The 19,579-nt window shown below is 32.6% G+C and overlaps 3 protein-coding genes across 5 annotated transcripts; all 3 read left to right on the top strand.

The window, feature by feature from the left end:
• Nucleotides 1–737: 737 nt before the first annotated feature.
• On the top strand, nucleotides 738–4,178 carry LOC106638230 (uncharacterized). Of its 2 annotated transcripts, none has more exons than XM_089592013.1 (4): nucleotides 738–817; nucleotides 2,983–3,357; nucleotides 3,443–3,614; nucleotides 3,860–4,178. In XM_089592013.1, exons 2-4 carry the CDS (start codon nucleotides 2,991–2,993, stop codon nucleotides 3,957–3,959), a joined length of 639 nt encoding a protein of 212 aa, XP_089448139.1. In that variant the 5' UTR covers nucleotides 738–817; nucleotides 2,983–2,990; the 3' UTR covers nucleotides 3,960–4,178. The 2 variants fall into 2 exon arrangements, with proteins under 2 accessions (XP_089448139.1, XP_014206793.2); XM_014351307.3 differs by lacking the exon at nucleotides 738–817 and adding an exon at nucleotides 1,813–2,027 and having other exon boundaries at nucleotides 3,860–4,177.
• A 2,363-nt stretch (nucleotides 4,179–6,541) lies between these two features.
• LOC149374749 (lipopolysaccharide-induced tumor necrosis factor-alpha factor homolog) lies at nucleotides 6,542–8,635 on the top strand. Of its 2 annotated transcripts, none has more exons than XM_089592029.1 (4): nucleotides 6,542–6,578; nucleotides 7,102–7,254; nucleotides 7,847–8,000; nucleotides 8,140–8,635. In XM_089592029.1, the coding sequence occupies exons 2-4, from the start codon at nucleotides 7,119–7,121 to the stop codon at nucleotides 8,237–8,239; spliced, it is 390 nt and encodes a 129-aa protein (XP_089448155.1). In that variant the 5' UTR covers nucleotides 6,542–6,578; nucleotides 7,102–7,118; the 3' UTR covers nucleotides 8,240–8,635. The 2 variants fall into 2 exon arrangements, with proteins under 2 accessions (XP_089448155.1, XP_089448154.1); XM_089592028.1 differs by having other exon boundaries at nucleotides 6,549–6,609.
• A 9,097-nt stretch (nucleotides 8,636–17,732) lies between these two features.
• Nucleotides 17,733–19,460, top strand: LOC106638147 (glutamate receptor ionotropic, kainate glr-3-like). Its single transcript, XM_023392800.2, has 5 exons — nucleotides 17,733–17,939; nucleotides 17,997–18,265; nucleotides 18,345–18,780; nucleotides 18,848–19,101; nucleotides 19,187–19,460. The coding sequence occupies exons 1-5, from the start codon at nucleotides 17,733–17,735 to the stop codon at nucleotides 19,458–19,460; spliced, it is 1,440 nt and encodes a 479-aa protein (XP_023248568.2).
• Nucleotides 19,461–19,579: the final 119 nt, after the last annotated feature.

Below are 19,579 nucleotides of genomic sequence, written 5' to 3'. Positions count from 1 at the left end.
CTCCTATAGTATGCTATAAAGCTACAAAATTGATCTTTAGGGTAATACTTGAGAATCCACGGAATCTTTTCACCACATGTATTTTGCTTGAATGGAAGTTTTGAATGTAAAAATTTCATAATTAAAATAAAAATGTCAATTAAAAAAGGATACGTGATGTACATTATTGTTTGTATACATAACCATTTATAAAATGTGATAATGAGTGCAATGAAAAAATGTATAGCCAGAACGTTATTCTGAAAGGTATTCTCGTTACTTTCAAATATTAGTAAATGACGTCGTAATCTTATCGTTTGAAGCTGAAATAGTAATTATGTGATAAGCATTTGAAAATGTTCTTTTAGAAATTGGGAAAGTCGCACTTTGTCCCTCAGAGGAACAAACCAGAAAAGGTGACGTATGAATAATATCAAAAAACTGACCTTTCGTAAATTGATTGTTGTTTCGTGTCACTCATCCTACTGTGTCTCTTAACAACTTGTAATCGTGCACGAACTCCACGGTGATGGTTGCTTGAGTCGAAATTTTATGTTGTGAAAAAATAAGCATTGTCTTTTCTACAAAACATAATTTACAGTACATTCAATAGTGTCATGTATTTATTAAAAGTACGTGCATCATAGTGCCTTTGGGAAGGGGGAAGGTTTAAGCTTAGTCATTAAGCGATATTCGTAGTCGGTTGTAGATCATATACAAAAATTAGTTCAAATTGTACGACTAGTGCGCTCTAACTTTTGGACACGTTTAGTTATACATTGTCTATTGTGGAGCAGTGATTGGTTTCGTTTTTTTTCAGTTCTTCATTGTTTGGAGGGTTGGTTCTTAGATACTTGGCTTGAATTAATTACTATCAACTATCAACGATCATTATCTTACGCTCATTAATTTTACACTCATTTCAACGTTTTTTTTTTAAATGTATAAAAACTGCAGCTGTCTATCGTCCTTTGTCTATTTCCTTCCAAAGAAAAAATTCCATACATTTTTTTTTCTATCATGGTAATGCTTGTTGGATGTTAATATTTCGTAACTCATTGTTTTAAAAGGTAAGAATATTTTTAATTTTTCATCGAACACTACGTGCACACAGCTTTTGTATCGGGACACTCAACGTGTCAAAGTAATGAAAATATAACGGATGAGTCAGATATTAGAGCAAGTAGAAGGACACGTTGTGCTGTGGGAAATACCGTGGTACAAATTTAGCCGGCCGATGGAGACCCTTTCCTCACTCAAGTAGTCTTCTTTTTCGCAAAATAAAAAGTTATATGGAATAACTTTTCTCGTTTATATAACGTTACTACATGAAAACAAGACTCAGTTCAAGTTAAATCGTTGAAACTTTCAACTTTATGGATACTCTGTATTCTCCATCACAAAATTCTAGTTTATTTTATTTTTCATAATTTTATTATTATCGATATAGGTTCGTTTTTAATCGCTTAGTTTTGTTCAATTACTCTTCAAAAAATGTTTTACTGCAAACTGAAGCGAGCAGTTATTGAAATGACTATACTTAAAAAAAAAATATGTAATAGCAATGTTAATAAGCATTTCATAAACGAAATAATCGTTCAAGTACGAACTATTTAAACGCTTGTGTGTGATTGTATGAATTTGTCAGGAAACATGACGTCTGAAGTGTTAAATCTATAAGAGGAAAAAATTGTTTCGTTTAATATAGCTAATTACATACAGTTGTACTATTGGAGACAGTAGCTTTATGAAGTCACTTTTGGGCATAGCCGAAGAATCAGAGCAGGTTGTCTTGAAAATTTTATTGTTTGTGTCGATGACACGCATGTCGCTAGTAGGATTCCCCGCCCGTGCTCGTGGCGAAGCCTCGTGACGATTGCGTTTAGTTGTAAATATGTGGGCTTGCTCTGTTGCTTCGTGGCAGTCAAGCTAAACGGGCTACTATTGCTTTTGAAAGTTCAAAAACACGTTTGCTCGTTTTTCATCGAGGAATTCGTTCGAAATCGTTATTCCCCTCGCCTCGTCCTCTCGCTCTGCAGCATAAAAAGGTTGTAACATTTCTTTTTGTTTTTCTAATAGCTCTCGTTTTAACAACAAAGATTTTCGGGTATACATACGTATTCGAAAGCTAGTGTCAGTATTCAAGCTGACTCTTTTTGTATAACTTGTATACAATGTTGTAGATTATTTTAAGCTGTTTTTATTTTTTAAATATTATCAAACCCATTATTATTGTTCTCATTAAGACAATATTACTTTACATTGACTCTATACCTTTCGAAAAAAAAAAAAAAAAAAGTTGATACTAGGGCTTGAACATCGATTTTCTTCTTGTATGAAACATGTGCTTTTTTACTTTACTATCAATACCTTAGTATCTACTTGTTTTCAACTTCTTTTTCATCACCATTTCATTAAACGAACACCAATAAATACATATAATTCAGTGTATCGACAGTCCCGTAATATATTTAGATTTTTTGATACTTTGTCGAATTGAAAATATTAGAACATGCAAGGTTATTATCCGTAAAACGTACTAAACATGTATTAGTATTTCACTCACTGAGTTACATGCATTGGATTTCATTGTGCATTCAATAAAATGCCCTCAAAAACTGCTGTGTCTCTCTTTCCTGGTTTTAATTTGAACGTATAAATTTATTCAAATAAAACTGAATTATTTGAACATTTTTTTCTATTTATTCCCAAACTTTTAGTATTGAAGTACTAAATGAAATTATTATACATATTTGACTGGAAAATTAAACGCAGGAACTTTCCCCGTTAAAATAGCTCAGAAAATGTTTTAAATATATTTATTAAGAATTTAACCCTGTAACCTTACAACAATGTTACCCCAGTTATTAGGATGTTGATTAATGAGTTTATATCCTTTAAAGATATAACTTAGTGTAAAAAAAATTCATCACTATACAACACAATATAAAATTTTTAATCCAATCAAAATTTTTTTTACCTATTGTCTTTATTTTTTTGTAGAATTAGATATGAATTCAGACTCACATGCACCCTCGGCTCCACTTGATATTCAGCCACCACCGTACGGTACATTATCACCGCAACAGACAACACACGGTGATATACAAAAACAAGCATATCCAACACTACAGGTTCATAGTGGAGGACCGGTACCGGCACCTTACCCTCATCAAACTCATAGTGGAGGACCGGTACCAGCACCTTACCCTCATCAAACTCATAGTGGAGGACCGGTACCGGCACCTTACCCTCATCAAACTTATAGTGGGGGACCGGTACCAGCACCTTACCCTCATCAAACTTACAGTGGAGGACCAGTACCGGCACCTTATCCACATCCAACTTACAGTGGTGCACAACAGCAACAACAACCAGGTACGAAAAAAGTTAGCTTGACATTAATTTGGCTAGTCAAATCAAGTGATTAATTTTCACGACTATACAATCAATGATTATACAGTTATTAATGTCCAACCATCGCAACCTGAAGTCATTGTTGTGCAAAATCCAGTTTTTGGTTCTGAACCCCAAAACGCGAGATGCCCGCTCTGCCACACCGAGATGTTCACTAGAACCGAGACAGCTATTACTCCTATAACACATATTGTGTTCATTTTATGCTGCCTTTTTGGGTATGCAACACCTTGTTTTAATTCTTGATGTATAATATACTCATGAAATTCCAAGCTATTTTGTATTTATGGGAACGATTTGTCGTTGTACAGATTGTAACTTTATATCTTATGTATATTACTTGTTGTTTTGTAAAGATTGTCTATTACTCAACACGACACATTTCAAAATGCTCTTGCAGATATTATGTAGCTTTGGAGTACACACTATCAAACAATATACCACATTTTTCTTATTTTTTTAGGTGCATTTGCTGCGCGCCTTGCGTATATTGTACAGACTCTTGTACGGAGAAAAAGCACTACTGCTCAAGGTGCAATCATTACCTCGGACAGAGCCAATAAAGGCTTCTACATTTTTTATTGAGGAAAGGAAGACCACGAAACGCAAAGCAAGCGAAGATTTTTTAACACTTTCCATTGACAATTTAAAAAATGTCTAACTCAACTGCAACTTTAACCACAAGGTTATAATAAATACATCTAATACTTAAAAATTATTTTGTGTGGTCTTTTAGGGTCAAAGTAGGGTCCGTTAATAAGACTCATACTTGTACGTCCATACTTTTCCGTATTAAAAACAACAATAATTTATAATTTAAGATATAAATGTATTAATAACATCAAAATAAAAAAGAAGTTTTTTACGATTTGGATTTCGTTACACTTATGATATATAATATTGTTATGCTCACTTGATGTAATATGATACAAAGATTATATCTTTCTTGTTATCATCACGTTGATTACTTAAATATTGGTTAGGTATTGGAAATTTTATTCGTAATAAGACAAATTTTAGAAACTTAAATATTCTAGCATATCACAAAAAAATTCGAATACACTGATTAAATATATTGTATCTGTTTTGACCAATGATGAAAAAAAGGATAAAGGGCATTTGATTTTGATCAAATTTTGTTTAATCGCAAGTTATAAACTTATTTTTGTTCATACTGATGATAGAGCAGTCAGTTGATCATTGATTGACATTACTACATAAAAGCAATTGTACACAAAAAATTATATACCACAAATAGTTAGGGTTATATAACATTATAGGTCTAGAGAAAATTTTTAATAATTTTAAAAAATAAATAGTTTCATACAAGCTTATTTGTAATTACTGATTGTATGAATAACTAAAAGAAACTTAGATTTTTAAAGAAATGCGTGTAATAAAAACGTATAATTTACGAATAAAACAATTTTAAAAATGAAATATGTTTGATAACGAAAGAAGTTATGACTTTTGACGTGAGGTGCATCGTACTTTTACAGCTTTTACAGAAAAAGATCAAATAGAAAGTTTCTAGATTTTAATAAAATCAAACTTTTAGTGGACCCAAATATTATCAGATCTGTTGCAATAAAACGTTTTGTTCTGATGATAAACAGTGTTTGTACTTTCTCTTCCCTTTGTGATGACATTCGTTAAAGCTGAAATTTCATTCCATGAAGAGTTAAGGATTTTCTTTCTTTTAGACAATCTACAGTCAGTTTATCTATTATCGTACATTACATGCCATAGATTTACTCAATGCACATGTCAAGTGTATTTAAGCTTAGTCAATAAGCGATATTTGTAGTCACTTGTAGCTCATGTGTATAAGCTTTTTGCCCAGGTATAACCGACACGCTGTATAAGGTTGAGACTATGGCTGATATAATTGTAGGTTTTGGCAATATTTATCTTGAAGTAGCTTATACTTGGTTTTTTCAAAAAAATTTGTAGATTTATTGTGGTATGACAATAACCATACAAAAATCAACTAAGAGCTAATTAACAGCAGATTGCAAAACAGATGTTGATTGATAAAAAAAAATGCTGCTAATTGCTGTTCACAATGTTGTTACTGTTTGTACAACATTTTACTTTTAAAATACATTAACACTATCTTAAAGTACAAAATAAAAACAAAAATAGAAGTTGACGAATATCTTTTACAAAATCTCCTGTAAGTAAACTTACGATCGATTTGTTTGACAAGAGACTTACAACAGAGGTTCGTAGAAAAAATTTGGATAACTTCACATGTTGACGTCTTACAGTAGTGAGTTTTGAGAAAAATTATAGATAACATTGTATTATAAATTTATGCATCATTTTTTTCTAGAAGTCATTTTAATGCCCAATACCTGAAAACTCTAAAATAATCGGTAATTTTTTTTTCTTATTAGATTTTTTATCATTTAAATCTTAGTTTGAACTCAAGAACTAGCTAAAACTCAGATAAATCTGAATAACTCAATGTGTGAAAGTTTTAAGAGGTCATTTATTTATATAAATATTTGATAAGCTACTGAATGACTTTTATTTTTATTTCTCCAAGCTAACCATTTTACGAATGAGATTATTTGAGTTGCAATGATTATTCTACGAGTATTATATATTTATAGATTGTTAGATACTTTGTCTTGCATTGTAAGCGACAGTGAAATAAAAGTTATGTGTAATCTTTTAGCTAAATGACGTTAGTGTTGTTTTTGACGTCAACCTTATGAAGATAATTCCATTTTCCAACTCAATCACATTTACGTATTTTCTTGAACGTCACATACATGTGATATGTATAGTAATCTATATTTTTTTTCAGTAGATCTCGAAAAAAAAAAAAAAAAAACAATATTTCACTATGACTAAAATTGTGTACTGATGAAGAATAAGCTAAAATTTGTACAGCAAAAAATAAAAGAAAAACGATATTGAAAAATGTAAAAAGAAACGTTACTTTCACACGTATTTCTACTTTCATAGGACATTGTAGATACGTATACGTATTAGACATGCATGCGTCATTCTCGTCCATCACAGTGGATAGTATGAGAGAGGCTCATAATCACTCACTATCTTTAGTAGATAATTATAGATGATAAGTAACAAAACTCTACAGCGTAAAAATCAGCCTGAATTTGAGTTTAAACATTAGTAGTCAAGTTTTGTGTACGAGTGCACGTCTGATGGTGAACTTACAGCTTATTTTGTTTTTGTTGTGTACGAATAGTTTTCTACTATTAGCCGTTTTATTTAGTTGATATCTATTTAAACATTATTTAATTACAATTATATTAAGATACTTTTAAAGAACTTTCTTACCAATATGCTATTGGATTTACATTAAAGCATTGGGAGTTTTTGTGATGTATTGTATACTTACATATAATAAACTGAGATACCGTTACATTCATTCATCATTAAGTGTTATTTCTTTAAAACTTCTAATGCAAATGTAGTGCCAGAAAGACCAAAATTGTATAATAGTATTTTTTTCCATATCTTATATACATGCGAAAACAGTTTGGAATATCGGTTAAAGTTACATTTTAGTTAATACACACTCAACATGCAATGCATTTATTTATGCAATTACGAATATTTGACTGCCAAGAATTTAGAGACAATAGCAACCATACATTTATTGCGTGCTTTTTATAGCTTTTAATCGATCTTAAATATACTTCGGGTATTCAATGTTTTTTTTTACAGGTTAGAAAATAAGTAGCATGCACCCAAATTCTCTGGCCCCACCCGGATTCGTAGCCCCGCCACCTTATAGTGCTGTCTCGCCACAGCAAATGAGTTGTAGCGGGATTCCACCACAGGCACCACCTCCGTATGAATTTCACACTGGAATTCCAGGTATAAGACAAACAAACTATTTACCAGGTACATGAGGTTAGAGGGACTAGACGAATCTATCGAATCACCCATAGTGAGAAAACTCGGAAAATTAAAAAGTTCTTTATCACTAGAATTTATCGTTGTGGGAGATATTTTAGTCAAATATGTTATCAATAACAAGTATTTTTGTGCACGTACCCTAGTTTTATGTTAGGCTTAGTTTAAATAAAATCACAATTTTCAGTTTAAGTAACCACAGTATGACTTCGTTGTCGGTAGTGTCGGTTACTGCATAAACCTGCTTAATCGCACCTTTTCCTCTTTTTAACACCATTTGTACCGTGCCCGAAGAATAATAATAATTTTTCGACAAGAATTTTAGTTTCTAAATATATTTAATGACGTTGTACTGAAGAATTACATTGTTAATAATGCTTTGTTTGACCATATCTTTCATTTTTTTGGTGCAGCCTCCATAAGATATTAACAACCTAAGGGGGAGAATCTAAAGAAATATATAATTTAATATAAGCTAAATATATGGGACACGTATACTTATTGAATTATATGTATAATCTAAATAATTACGATAATTTTTTTGTATAAACAGCACCACGACCAATCATCGTCTTTCAAAATGAAGTTTTCGGTCCAGAACCCCAAAACACGCAATGCCCACGCTGCTTTACACGGATTGTTACAAGAATCAAATCTACTCCCACAGCGGTAGCACACGTTACGTTTCTACTATGCTGCCTACTGGGGTAAGGGGTCACGTTGACTTTTGCGTACTAGTGTACTTATGTATTTATATACGTATCGATATAGTTAATGCCAATTTATGACTTATTTATTTGTTAAAGTCCGAGTGAAATTTGGATAAAAATTTTTATATCTTTTCAGGCTCTGGTGTTGTGCACCTGTTGTTTACTGCGACAGTACTTTAACACGAACAAAGCATTATTGCCCGAGTTGCAACTACCATCTAGGGCAGAGTCAATAAAATCACCACATGCTTAGTATACAGCAGCACTTCTTGGATACGCCTTGTCCGGAATTGTAGTTTTGTATTATTAGTGAACAACCATTTTCTAGAACAGAAGTGATACTGTTAAAAACTATTTTATGTGTACTGTTATTCAACTCGTGTACTGCCTGTATGCATGTCTATCTACTCGTAGCAGCGTAAGATGACAATAAAATGTAATACAAACGTTCCAAGTACACATTTTTTTCTTTTGTATAGCTCTGAAACATTAGCACGAGTGCTAAAAAAAAAAATAATAATACACGAAAGGGAGAATCACATTGTCAGAATTTTAAAGTCAGCATAAAAACTGTGTACTTTAATATTGGATTAAAATAATTATGAAAAAAAATTGTAAAAAAAAAAAATGTAATCAGTTCAAAAACAAATTTAAAATTAAATGTAATATGAATTCATTCAAATTTCTTACTATATTTTTATTACTTCACTTTATTAATTGGATTTTGTTCGAGTACTTGAAAGGAACAAATGAATACATTTTTTGTTTATGAACCAAAAGGGAAAAAACAATTTTTCATTATACGTATGATTATTAGGGAGTACCTCACTTGGTGTGTGTTAAAAATGAATTGTTCAGTAACCGTGTTGTAAAATTGAAAAAGAATTTTTTTTTAATAAAACAACAGTCGACACTTGTGTGTTAACATAATAAATCGTGTAAATTTCCGTAATCAACATTTTGAAAGCAATATGACAATTTATAACTTATAAATTTATTTATATAACTTTCATAGTGTCTGTTTACTATCCAACAAGTGATATTATAAATAATACAGCTAAGTAGCTGAAAGAATCGTCTTTGATGTCAAAGCTCATTAATTTCGTCATTTTTAAATTAGTCACTTCCCACAAATAGTAGCTCAAATGTAAATTAAGATAGTAACTTAGCCGTGGACGAATATCCATAAGCTTATTGATGCCAACAGATACGGAACTGGATCAAATTAACTTAAAAATATTTTATTTTATAGTGTTCTATCTCTAATCCTGTCATTACATTTATGATAATCGTAGTTACTTGTGAATATTTAAATTACTCGTAAATCATGTGTTTGAAATACAATCATGTAGTAAATTTTTGTATTAACCAGTACTGAAATTCTACGTGGCAAATGAAAATTATAGATAATGTATTGGAACAACATCATCAAAAAGTATCTGTTAAAATTTAATAAATACGATAAGAAATACGATAGTGAAACATGATAAGATTAACGGTGTAGATAGAAGGTAAAAGCCAAGTGTATATATTCTTGTAACGAAATTATTTGAAAAAACCGTTATGGCAAGATTTAAGACAAAGACAAGAGAAATGAGCATGGCATCATTGCATCTCTGAAAAATTTTTTTATTGTAGAGTAAGAATATGAATTATTAAATGAAACTGGGAGGTGAGTAGATAAATACCCAAAAAACATGTTAAAAGCCTTTACTAAATTAATTTTGTGATCTTATACATGTTTATTTTATGACATCATGGATACTTACAAAAAAAATTCTTTATGTTTTACAATTATCAACGGTGCTGGCTGCAACTTTTTTTTAAACTTCATGTGAATGAGCATGTCTTCGGATTCAAAAAGTAGCTGAAATCCACATTATCAAACTTCACAATACATTCCTTCATACGAGATAAAATTTAAAAACAACCAATTTTACTAGTTAAAATAAAATGTATTTACCCAAAATTATTAAATAGTACATAAGAATTATTTTCAAAAAAAGTAGAAATATCTTGTTCTTTCGTTTCTACATTTTAAAGAGAAGAAACGATTAGAATATTATTTCACTACGACCTGGCCCCTACCTCCGTGATCCCCGAGTATTAAGAGTTGTATTACCTTTGACAATCCTCATGTATGTATACAATACACACATAATTATCTCGCATATGCTTGAATCATTTTGTACTTAGGAAGGGGAAAGGGTGGAGCCCAATTATCTCAAAGACACTTTTCGTGTGACAGTCATATCTGATAAATAAGACATCGCTGCGTAGAAATGTGCCTCAGTTTGAACTTTACTATCATTGCGATCGAGTTGTAAGACGCGTGTGCTCTCTGTCGTCAACTTGTTGGTTTTGATATTTGTGTGAATCAAAAGGTTTGTTATCAAGTGCCTGTGTCATACATGACTCACAAGAATATTGCGATAGAGATAGGAAACCTTTTTGCACAGTATTTTCACATTTCATTGCTTCTGAGTCATTAAAAACGTTAACATTAAAAAAAAAAAATTGTAATGTTTACGTACGGTAAGATAGAGTAGTTAAACTCAGTGTATATGATAGATAAACCTGTTTTGTATTTTCGAAGACAAGGATAATAGGTCTCCAAGGTAAATTTGACAAAAAAGAAAAAAAAAAAATTTAAAAAGGGATCTCATACATGACGCACAATTACGTAGGCTTATACGCAAGAATATTACATAGTTCCTAAATTATTATCGTCAGCAATACTTTTATTGACTAAACAAGTAAAAAAAAAATCTTTGATGTATACTGTGTTTCTAAATACAAATTCAAGCTGCTATTATGATCCTAACGTCATTGCAAAATAAATTATTTGACATCACTTACAAACGTTTATATGGATTCATTATTTGTAAAAACTTTTTTTCATAGTAAAAAAACTATGATTTTCAGTAATAAAATCAATGTGGACAGAGTAGACGAATATTTGAAGTTTTTGCAAAAATTATTCACACGTTGTATTTCGGTCAAAGTAAAATGTAAATAAAAATTTCTATTTTTGTTTTAAAAAACGGTGAAATTCATATGGTAAACATGCATGATTAGATATTCAAAACTATTTTATCCCGATGTTAAAGAGAGGTAAACTGATCCACATATAGTCACTGAATGTTGGACTGCTACTCTCTTTAATATTTACTGTCTAATATTTTTTCATAAAACTGATTAAAATTAGAAGTTTTTCGACTTTCATAAATTAATTTTTATCCAAAGATCCTTTCCATTTTAATACAAATTGATGGTTCCTTATTACGACGAGTACTGTAGTTGAAAATTACATTTTTTATTGAAAATTGCGGTGATTGTAATCAAAAATTATAATTTTCATCTATTATGCGTACTATTACCAATTACCCATACAATCATCATTTACAATACAAATTATAATCGTCCATTCTAGATGGAAAATAATTTCTTTTTCATACCAAAAATTCACGATTGAAGTGTTTAGGTAAGGTCTGAGTCTCATAAGTATTAGAAGGAATCATATGTATACTTATACACAGTATAAATAATATTCGACTACGATGATTCACTTGTTTTTTCATCGCGCGCCCATACGTCGACTGACTTGTCATGTCCTCACTACTGACTGACACAAAATCAATACATATATACATACACATGACGTGAGGTACTTACCACTGTAGTTGATAAGACCAACTTCTACTTCGTAACAGTAAGCCATTCAGCCATAGTTCAAATTCTGAATTCTTATCAACGTGTACCCTCCCGCTCAAGCTTAAAGGTTGGTTTTCTTTTTCGTAAACTCGCTATTAATATTAGTACACAAAATACATTTTAAAAAGTTGTTATTAAAACTCAATACCGTTTTAAAAAGAAATTGTTCCAAATTGTTAGACTGTTAACTAATTCAGTTACGCTTGGCATGCAGATTAAAACTGAGAAAGTTAAGAAGTGTTTTTTAGTCTCAGTTTTAAGATGTTTTAAAACATTTTTTACAACTTGATTGCACCCAATCTTTTAACGTTCTGTTGTTATAAAAACAATACTATATTTAACGTGGTGTAACATTAGGAAAAATATTCCAAGTAACAAGGCTTTGAAATTGTACTTTTCATCTTGTACCGTGCAAACGATAGGCATTTAATAATTATACTTCACTGATCATGGAAAAAAGTGTAAAAAAAATTGTAGTATTGCAGTTTTATAAGAAATGACAGGCCAAAGTTTAAACAGCTTATAGTTTGATTTTGATTTTAAGTGCAAGGTTCTGAAAAAAATTACCTTGAAGAGCTTCACTGCATAATGATAGACAATGGAAGAAAACGTGACGTGGCTAGTAAAATGGCCACGGTCGGCCCCCACCACAGATTTTATAAAGCCTGTGCGCTCGTCAAAATCTAACTCATGATAATTTCTCAAGTCATTTTCCATGTCTTTACGATATGGTACAAGCTATTTTTCTCAGTTTGAATTTTTACACTTATTTTTACATGTAACTGAAACACTAAAATTGTTAAAACTATTTTTTTCATGTTCAGTGAAAACATTAATCATGAGTCTGCAATTAGTGTAGTGAAAAAATCATTCCAAGCTTTGCGTTGACTAGTCTATGGAAGATTGATTCTTGACTAATTAATTTTTATTTGATTACTACAAAAGGCCTTTTTTAACAACAATCTAAATTATTTTCTAGTGCTCAGTATAAATTGATAAAAAAAAATATACTTTTTAAAGAATGCGATACGCATTTGAACATTACCAACAAAGTATTATTACATTCGTTGAAATGACCTTTGACCACTTGTTAGTAAACATTACTTATTCAATTTGTTATACTGATACACGAAAAGGCCCTCAAAGTCAGAATAATCTCACGATAAGTAAATAATAGTATTTTATAGTATTCATTCATAAAGTTATTTGTACACGAGTATGAATGTTGTTGTTTATCTCCAAACATTCGCTGTATTAATTGAGATGGCAAGTCGTTGCTATTTTTTTTTAATATATTTATTTTTGTTAACATTCAAAAAAAAAATTTAAACACTCTGTATACAATATGACGTAAATTATGTACTATTATAAGAATACTGTGTACCTTTGCTTTTGAGTCATTAATTTTACTTTTATATCTTTATTATATCTATCTATCAGCAATCAAATCAGAACTTCCTTTTAAACGAGTTATCAAGAGCCAGCTACATGATGTGGTTGTTTTTGAAATAGTATTTATAGCTAGGCAAATAAAGATAATAAAGAAACGTTACTTGAGCTGAATGTGTTTGTGTCACCTTGCAGAATTTTTGTTTGAAACGTTATTATTGTTTTATTTTCAGTAAGGCAAGATGACCGAATCCGAAACCATGAATTGCCCAAACTGCCAGATGAGCGTCGTCACGAGAGTTAAGACAGGAGCCTCAGCTCAGACACACATTATTTTCATCCTATGCTGTGTTTTTCTGTGAGTACTTAGTGAATCAATGTATACATACACGCCGAGTTTTTACTTGTTATTATAATTATGCATATTTGACGGTGACATAAATCTTTTTACAGTTGCTGGCTCTGTGCACCATGTGTTTACTGCTGCGATACATGTTTAGTGAAAAAACATTACTGCCCAAGATGCAACACTTTCTTAGGTGTTGTCTCATGAAATTGCTTGACCCTTTATTTAAGGAAGACAACAGGGTTTTTGCTTCCCAACGTAATAGACAAAACAAGCCCTTTGGGCTTTAAATTATGTACAATGTCATGAAAAGTCAAACTATCATGACGCAAGGCAAAATTCTGTTTATAATATAATTCTATAAAAAAATGCTTGTATATACTTCCTGTATTTTCCCTTTATCATCAGTTATTAGTAAACGTCATTACTACATATTTATATTGAAATTGTAAAACTGTTGGTTACTTGCAATGCGAAACAATTTAACTAAATTTATACCAACGTTGATGGACGAAAAAACCATAAATATTGATTTTATTATTTATATTTTTATAATGTAAAATCTAGGCTTACAGCTTTTAATTGATTCGTGGGTCTAATAGGGGTATTGTACTTTAGAGGCTTGTTTTATGGTAATGCGTAAACCACTATAATCTTAATTGTAATGATCGTATTACCAAAAAACAACTTTTCATTAGAACGAAGCAAAAAAATTTTGTAGTAGTATCATCTACAAACACAGTATTTGCAACATTTTCTGTTTCCAATTAAGATACCAAGTTAATTTCCATTTACTTAAACTTTCATTAAGTTGATAATCTGATTTCCAAAGTCGATATAAATCATTGGTAGATAAACTATTATATCAAGTTGTTGTAAATCAAGATTTTTGAATAATCTAAGTTATACTTCTTTTCGCAAGGAGATAGTACGTATAATCGCATTAGAAATAGATACGACTGTTGTGATATCATATACAAAAAGTTTGAAACGCATTTAGTTGGAAATAATTGTAACTTTTTTTTTTTTTTTTAATAAAAATAAAAAGTATAAAACGCCTTAATATTATTATTACTTTACGTATGTAAGAGAATTCTATGTTAAATATTGTGTCCCTACGACCATATATTTTCCATATCTCTGTAATCTTCGAGAACCGAGAGAATTAAAAATTGTATCAGTGTACTCACGTGTCAAAGAGCAGCCGACGTACAGCACTAGATATACTGAACCGGGAGAAGAGAAACTAAAACATGGAATGGACTACAGAGTCACAGTTTCCAATCTCAATTTTCGAACGCCGACCTCGTCTAGAGGCACTTGTCTGGGCAAAGGTGGTATTACGTAATATTATATTCAGTTCCTATGGCAAGACATGAGCCCGTAAACTAAAAAAAAAGGTCACACAATGCCCGCCTGATCACTCTGAAGTTGACGCATGAGTGAGAAAAATTTAACCTGAGTAGTTGACCTTTATTGCATCCCTAGTCGTCTGTCTTGTCCCCTTTACAGGCTGACGCAAAATTAGCAAATGTGACGCGCGGTCGTACAAATGACCGTCGTCTATTGTGCAACAGCGGACCTTCATTCAAATTCTATGGTGTTTTCAGTGTGATTCAACGATGTGTACTTTCTAGCGGAAGCTTAAGGGTTGGTTTTGCTTTTTGTTGATTTTCCAATTGCGTTCAATACTTATGGACAAGCTGTTTTCAAAACTTTTTAATAACGTTTTGTAAGATATTTTTATCAGTTGTTACATTTTTAACCAATTCAGTTACGTATGACATGTGAATCTAAAGAAGTCTCTGACTGATTTTTCGTCTCAATTTTACTCTACTGATCATGTGGTGTTTTTGCATGATAAAATCCAATCCAGTCCAAAAAATATCAAAAGTTACAACAGAACCGATTACTGGATTATTTGATTTCAATTTACAGTGCGAAAAATTCGGAAGAAGGCCTTGCCGCGAAATGGCAGACAGTGGAAGAAAAAGCGATGCAGCCAGTAAATGGTGAACTCGACAGCAGCCCCCACCACGGATTTTTTTAAAGACTTTGCGCTCATCAAAATTGAATTGACAATCACACCTCAAGTAATTTTTCACACTTTTCTGATTTGTGCAAGCCATATACCTCAACGTACCTTCTTTTTTGGCAGTTGTAAGCAGTTTAAATTTCTGTACTTACGATTTTTTATATAATCCTTAGCACCATTTTTCCCATGATCACTGGATTTAAAAAATTATTCATGACCAAAGGAAAAAAAAAATTATTTGAAAACATATGTTGCATGGTCTATGAAAGGTTGATTATTTTATTCAATTACACTACAAAATGGCTTTTAAAAAGCAATATGAAATGACTATACTTCCAGTAAAAAATGTTTAAGAAATTTTTTTCATTTTTTAATAATGCATTGTATTTTTTTATATTTGCAAAATAAGGTATTACTATAATTGTTTAAACAACTTCTGGTCACCCGTATTTTTTTTCATGAAAATTTTTCAACTTTTTTATTTGCACTCTGATGAACAAAAAATCCTAAAAAATAATATCTTATATTATTCAAATACATGAGAATATTTCCACACGAGTTAAAGTTGTTGAAGTGAAAATCACATCACTGTAGGAGAATCACTATTTTAAACTGTAAAATGTAATATTTAGTTTAAATTATATTAATTTACGTGGCAGATAGTTACCATTTTTTAAAGACTTTTTAAATCTGATTTTCTTTTCTATAGTAAACCACCATGGAAGAACCCGTAACAATGCATTGCCCAACCTGTAGGACGAGCGTCGTCCCGAGAGTTAAAAAAGTCCCCACAATCAGGACACATCTTTGTTTTGTCCTATGCTGTCTTTTGTAAGTTGTAGGCCAAATGTGTACTTGATGATAACGCAAATGTTTTTACAAAAAAACGGAGCACACATTTTTTATCTTTACAGTTGCTGGCCCTGCTCACCTTTTGTTTACTGCTGCGATGAATGTTTGATAAAAAAATACTATTGCCCTACGTGTAACAATTTTTTGGCTCAAGTCGAATGAAATTTGTTTATTTCAATCTCTATTTACTTAATAGAGAGCAGAGTTTCCGCTTTCTCATGCAACGGGAAAAACAAGCCTTTTGGCTTAAAATTATACACAGTGTCGTCAAAAGTCCAATTATCATGACATAAAGCCAAAGTCTGTTTAAAATTCGATTTCATAAAAAAAGTGCATACATACTTACTGTATTTTTCTTTCATTCTCATTATTATAAACTGATATCACTACACCCATTGAATATTAATATTATTATTCACCTGTGACGCTGTTTAATTGATACGCACAAACATCGATTCACAAAGTTTTTGCATATTTTAGAACGAAAGAACCATAAATAATTAATTAATTTAGTAATTCACACTTTTATAATTTAAAATCTTAGAATTTATTAAAAATTAATTAGAATGCTTACATCAATTTCTTTTGATGCCAAAATAATATTATTATTTTCATTAGTTTACTTTGAATACAATAAGGTCTGAGAATTTTTCATTTAAAAGGTTGATTTCGAGTAAGCGCATTGATACAAATCTCTGTTTCCGTGGGGGAAAATTACTTTTATTTTTTGATTAGTTGATTATTCTTAAGTGATATAAATAATACTTTTTATCAAGCGGATCCTTGAATTATCCTTTATTAATTTCCTGAACCCTTAGACTTACATTATCGTATACTACTAGTTATTCTAAAAGCAACAAGATTATCATCCAAGATACCAAAAATGTAATAAATTTAAATCTCGATAAATTGTAGAAATTACGGCTCCCTCAATGAATTTCCCATGATCCACGTGACTTTTGTCAACTTTCTATCTATTTTTGCCATCAGATATTCCAGTATTAATGATTATTGTATTAAAAGTAATGTCAGTATCCTGGGCACACCTCTGCTCTTGAATAAGCTAAGCTAAATAATGTAGGTGAAGGCCGATGTACGCGTATATATATGCAATCGAAACAAATAGGTCCGATAAAGTGTCGCGATAAAAAAAGCAAAATCAGCAGTACATTACGATACCTAACTCCAGTGCGAGGGGTGACGGCCAGTGATGAGCCACAGTACAGATGGCCCCAATGGGAGTTTTCCAAAGAAAATTACACGGCAACAGTAATGAAAAATCAGATTACAATGACAAACGAGCAACGGTAGTTTAGTTCATTGATTCGAAACACAATCAGATGATGTCCTCGCGCTACGGCCGTCATTTACCGCCCTCGCGTTCGTCGACGCAATGCTCCTTGCGATCGGACTCGTGCTGGGCATTGCGGAAATTTCTTCCGCGGCCAGTGGGGTCATTTGGCGCGAGGGTAGTAACGATTTCGTGTCGCTACTGAGCATACCAACGTTTTCCTTAGCTAACGAGAATTTCGTGAAAAAAATCCAAGAGCTGGAACGCCACAACTTCCACGGAGCCGTTCTAAAGGCCGTCTACTACGAGGTACCTATGCGAATCGGGTTCAAAAAGTCATTCCTGTACGTCTTTGTTATTCCGAAGGAGCCGAACCTCGTGAGTTTCGTCGACAACGACACGAAAATGACCGGAGTTTGCGGCGAACTGTGGAACATCCTGGCCGATTATTTGAACTTCACGTTGGTCCCCATCAAAATGGAGAGCCGGAATTTCGGGGGCAGGCTGGCGAACGGCAGCTACGACGGGATCCTGGGTCTCATACACCGCAACGAGTCCCAGATAGTCCCGAGGTCCGGAATATTCAGCGACCGGCTGTCGCTGCTGCAATACACGATGCCGCTGTGGAGAGTCCGGTGAATGAACGTAATATTGTCGCTTGGACCTTTTTTTTTTATATATAATGTACGTTTAAACGACTTATCGTTCGATCAGCTACCACTTGTACATCAAGCCCGAGTGGAAGCACGACGACGGTTGGATATTCCATTTGTTCTCCGCGCAAGTTTGGTACTCGTTTTTCCTACTTTTGCTCCTGATGAGCGTCGGAGCGTACATCCACGAAAAAAACTCCCTCGACAAGCAGGGAACAGTCACCCACCACAGTTTGTTGGACCACGTTTTCCACACGATAGCCATAGCGATGTCCCAAGGAGCCACCTCGTCCGAACTGGAGGACAAGTCCAAGTTGATATATTTGTGCACTAATATGTTTTCGTGGCTCATCATCATCGCCTTCAGCTCACACGCGATCTACTTGATGATGAATAAAAAATCCAACTTGCCGTTTACCGATTTGAAAAGTTTGATACAAAACAGCAAGTACGGCGTGGTCGCCTTCAGTGGTTCCATGGTCCACCAACAGTTCGAAGTGAGAGAAGTATTTTTTTTTTTTTTACAATGTTCATCGTGCATTGTGATGGGATGTCCATTTTCAGGAAACGGCCACCGAGTATTACAGAGGTATGCGCGACTTTGGTCGGGTGACTTTCGCTTCGTCCGCGGAGGAGGTTTACGGAAAAGTGTGCTTCTCGACCAAGGGAAAATACGCGGCTTTCGAGGCCATAGATCGCCACAAAGCCATTGGCCGAAATATATGTCGGCTCGTGCCAACCCAGAGCTCTTACTTCGAGACGTGGATCGCATCGGCCATCAAGAGGAGGTTTCGGTACAGGCGCAGCTTCGACAACGGGTAATACGATATTTTTTTTTTTTTTTTTTTTTTTTTCCAGTGGATGATAAATCGTGCGCAGAGTTGAGGGACAATTTTATCGCAGGATCCTGAGAATGTACGAAACTGGGTTGTTGGACGGGCTGAAGGATCGGTGGCTCGATTGGAAGGTTGACGAGAACGAGGAGTTGCCGTTTCAGTCGATCGACGTCACGCAAACGTATTTGATATTTACCATTTTGATTGTAGGGTGTGTTTTGTCCGTTATTGTTTTGATGCTCGAGTTCGTGATTTTTTTCAGAAGTAAACGAACAAACGAATTAGAAAAGCTCAAGATCGTTAAAAATCGTAAAAATGATGTTTTTCTCTTGGCTGAATAATAATTTTGTTGTAAATAAACGTAATCAATGGAATTAGGATTTTTTTTTTTTTTTCATTATGATTGATATTTTTATGTACAAAAGTGAAGAATTTTGAGTTTTTTTCAGGGTAACGTAAT

Source organism: Copidosoma floridanum, unplaced genomic scaffold (genome assembly GCF_036245765.1).
Source record: "Copidosoma floridanum isolate Cflo_tuat_1 unplaced genomic scaffold, Cflo_Japanese_pri ptg000014l, whole genome shotgun sequence".
NCBI classification, from domain to species: Eukaryota; Metazoa; Arthropoda; class Insecta; order Hymenoptera; family Encyrtidae; genus Copidosoma; species Copidosoma floridanum.
This window is presented reverse-complemented; position numbering and strand designations above follow the sequence as displayed.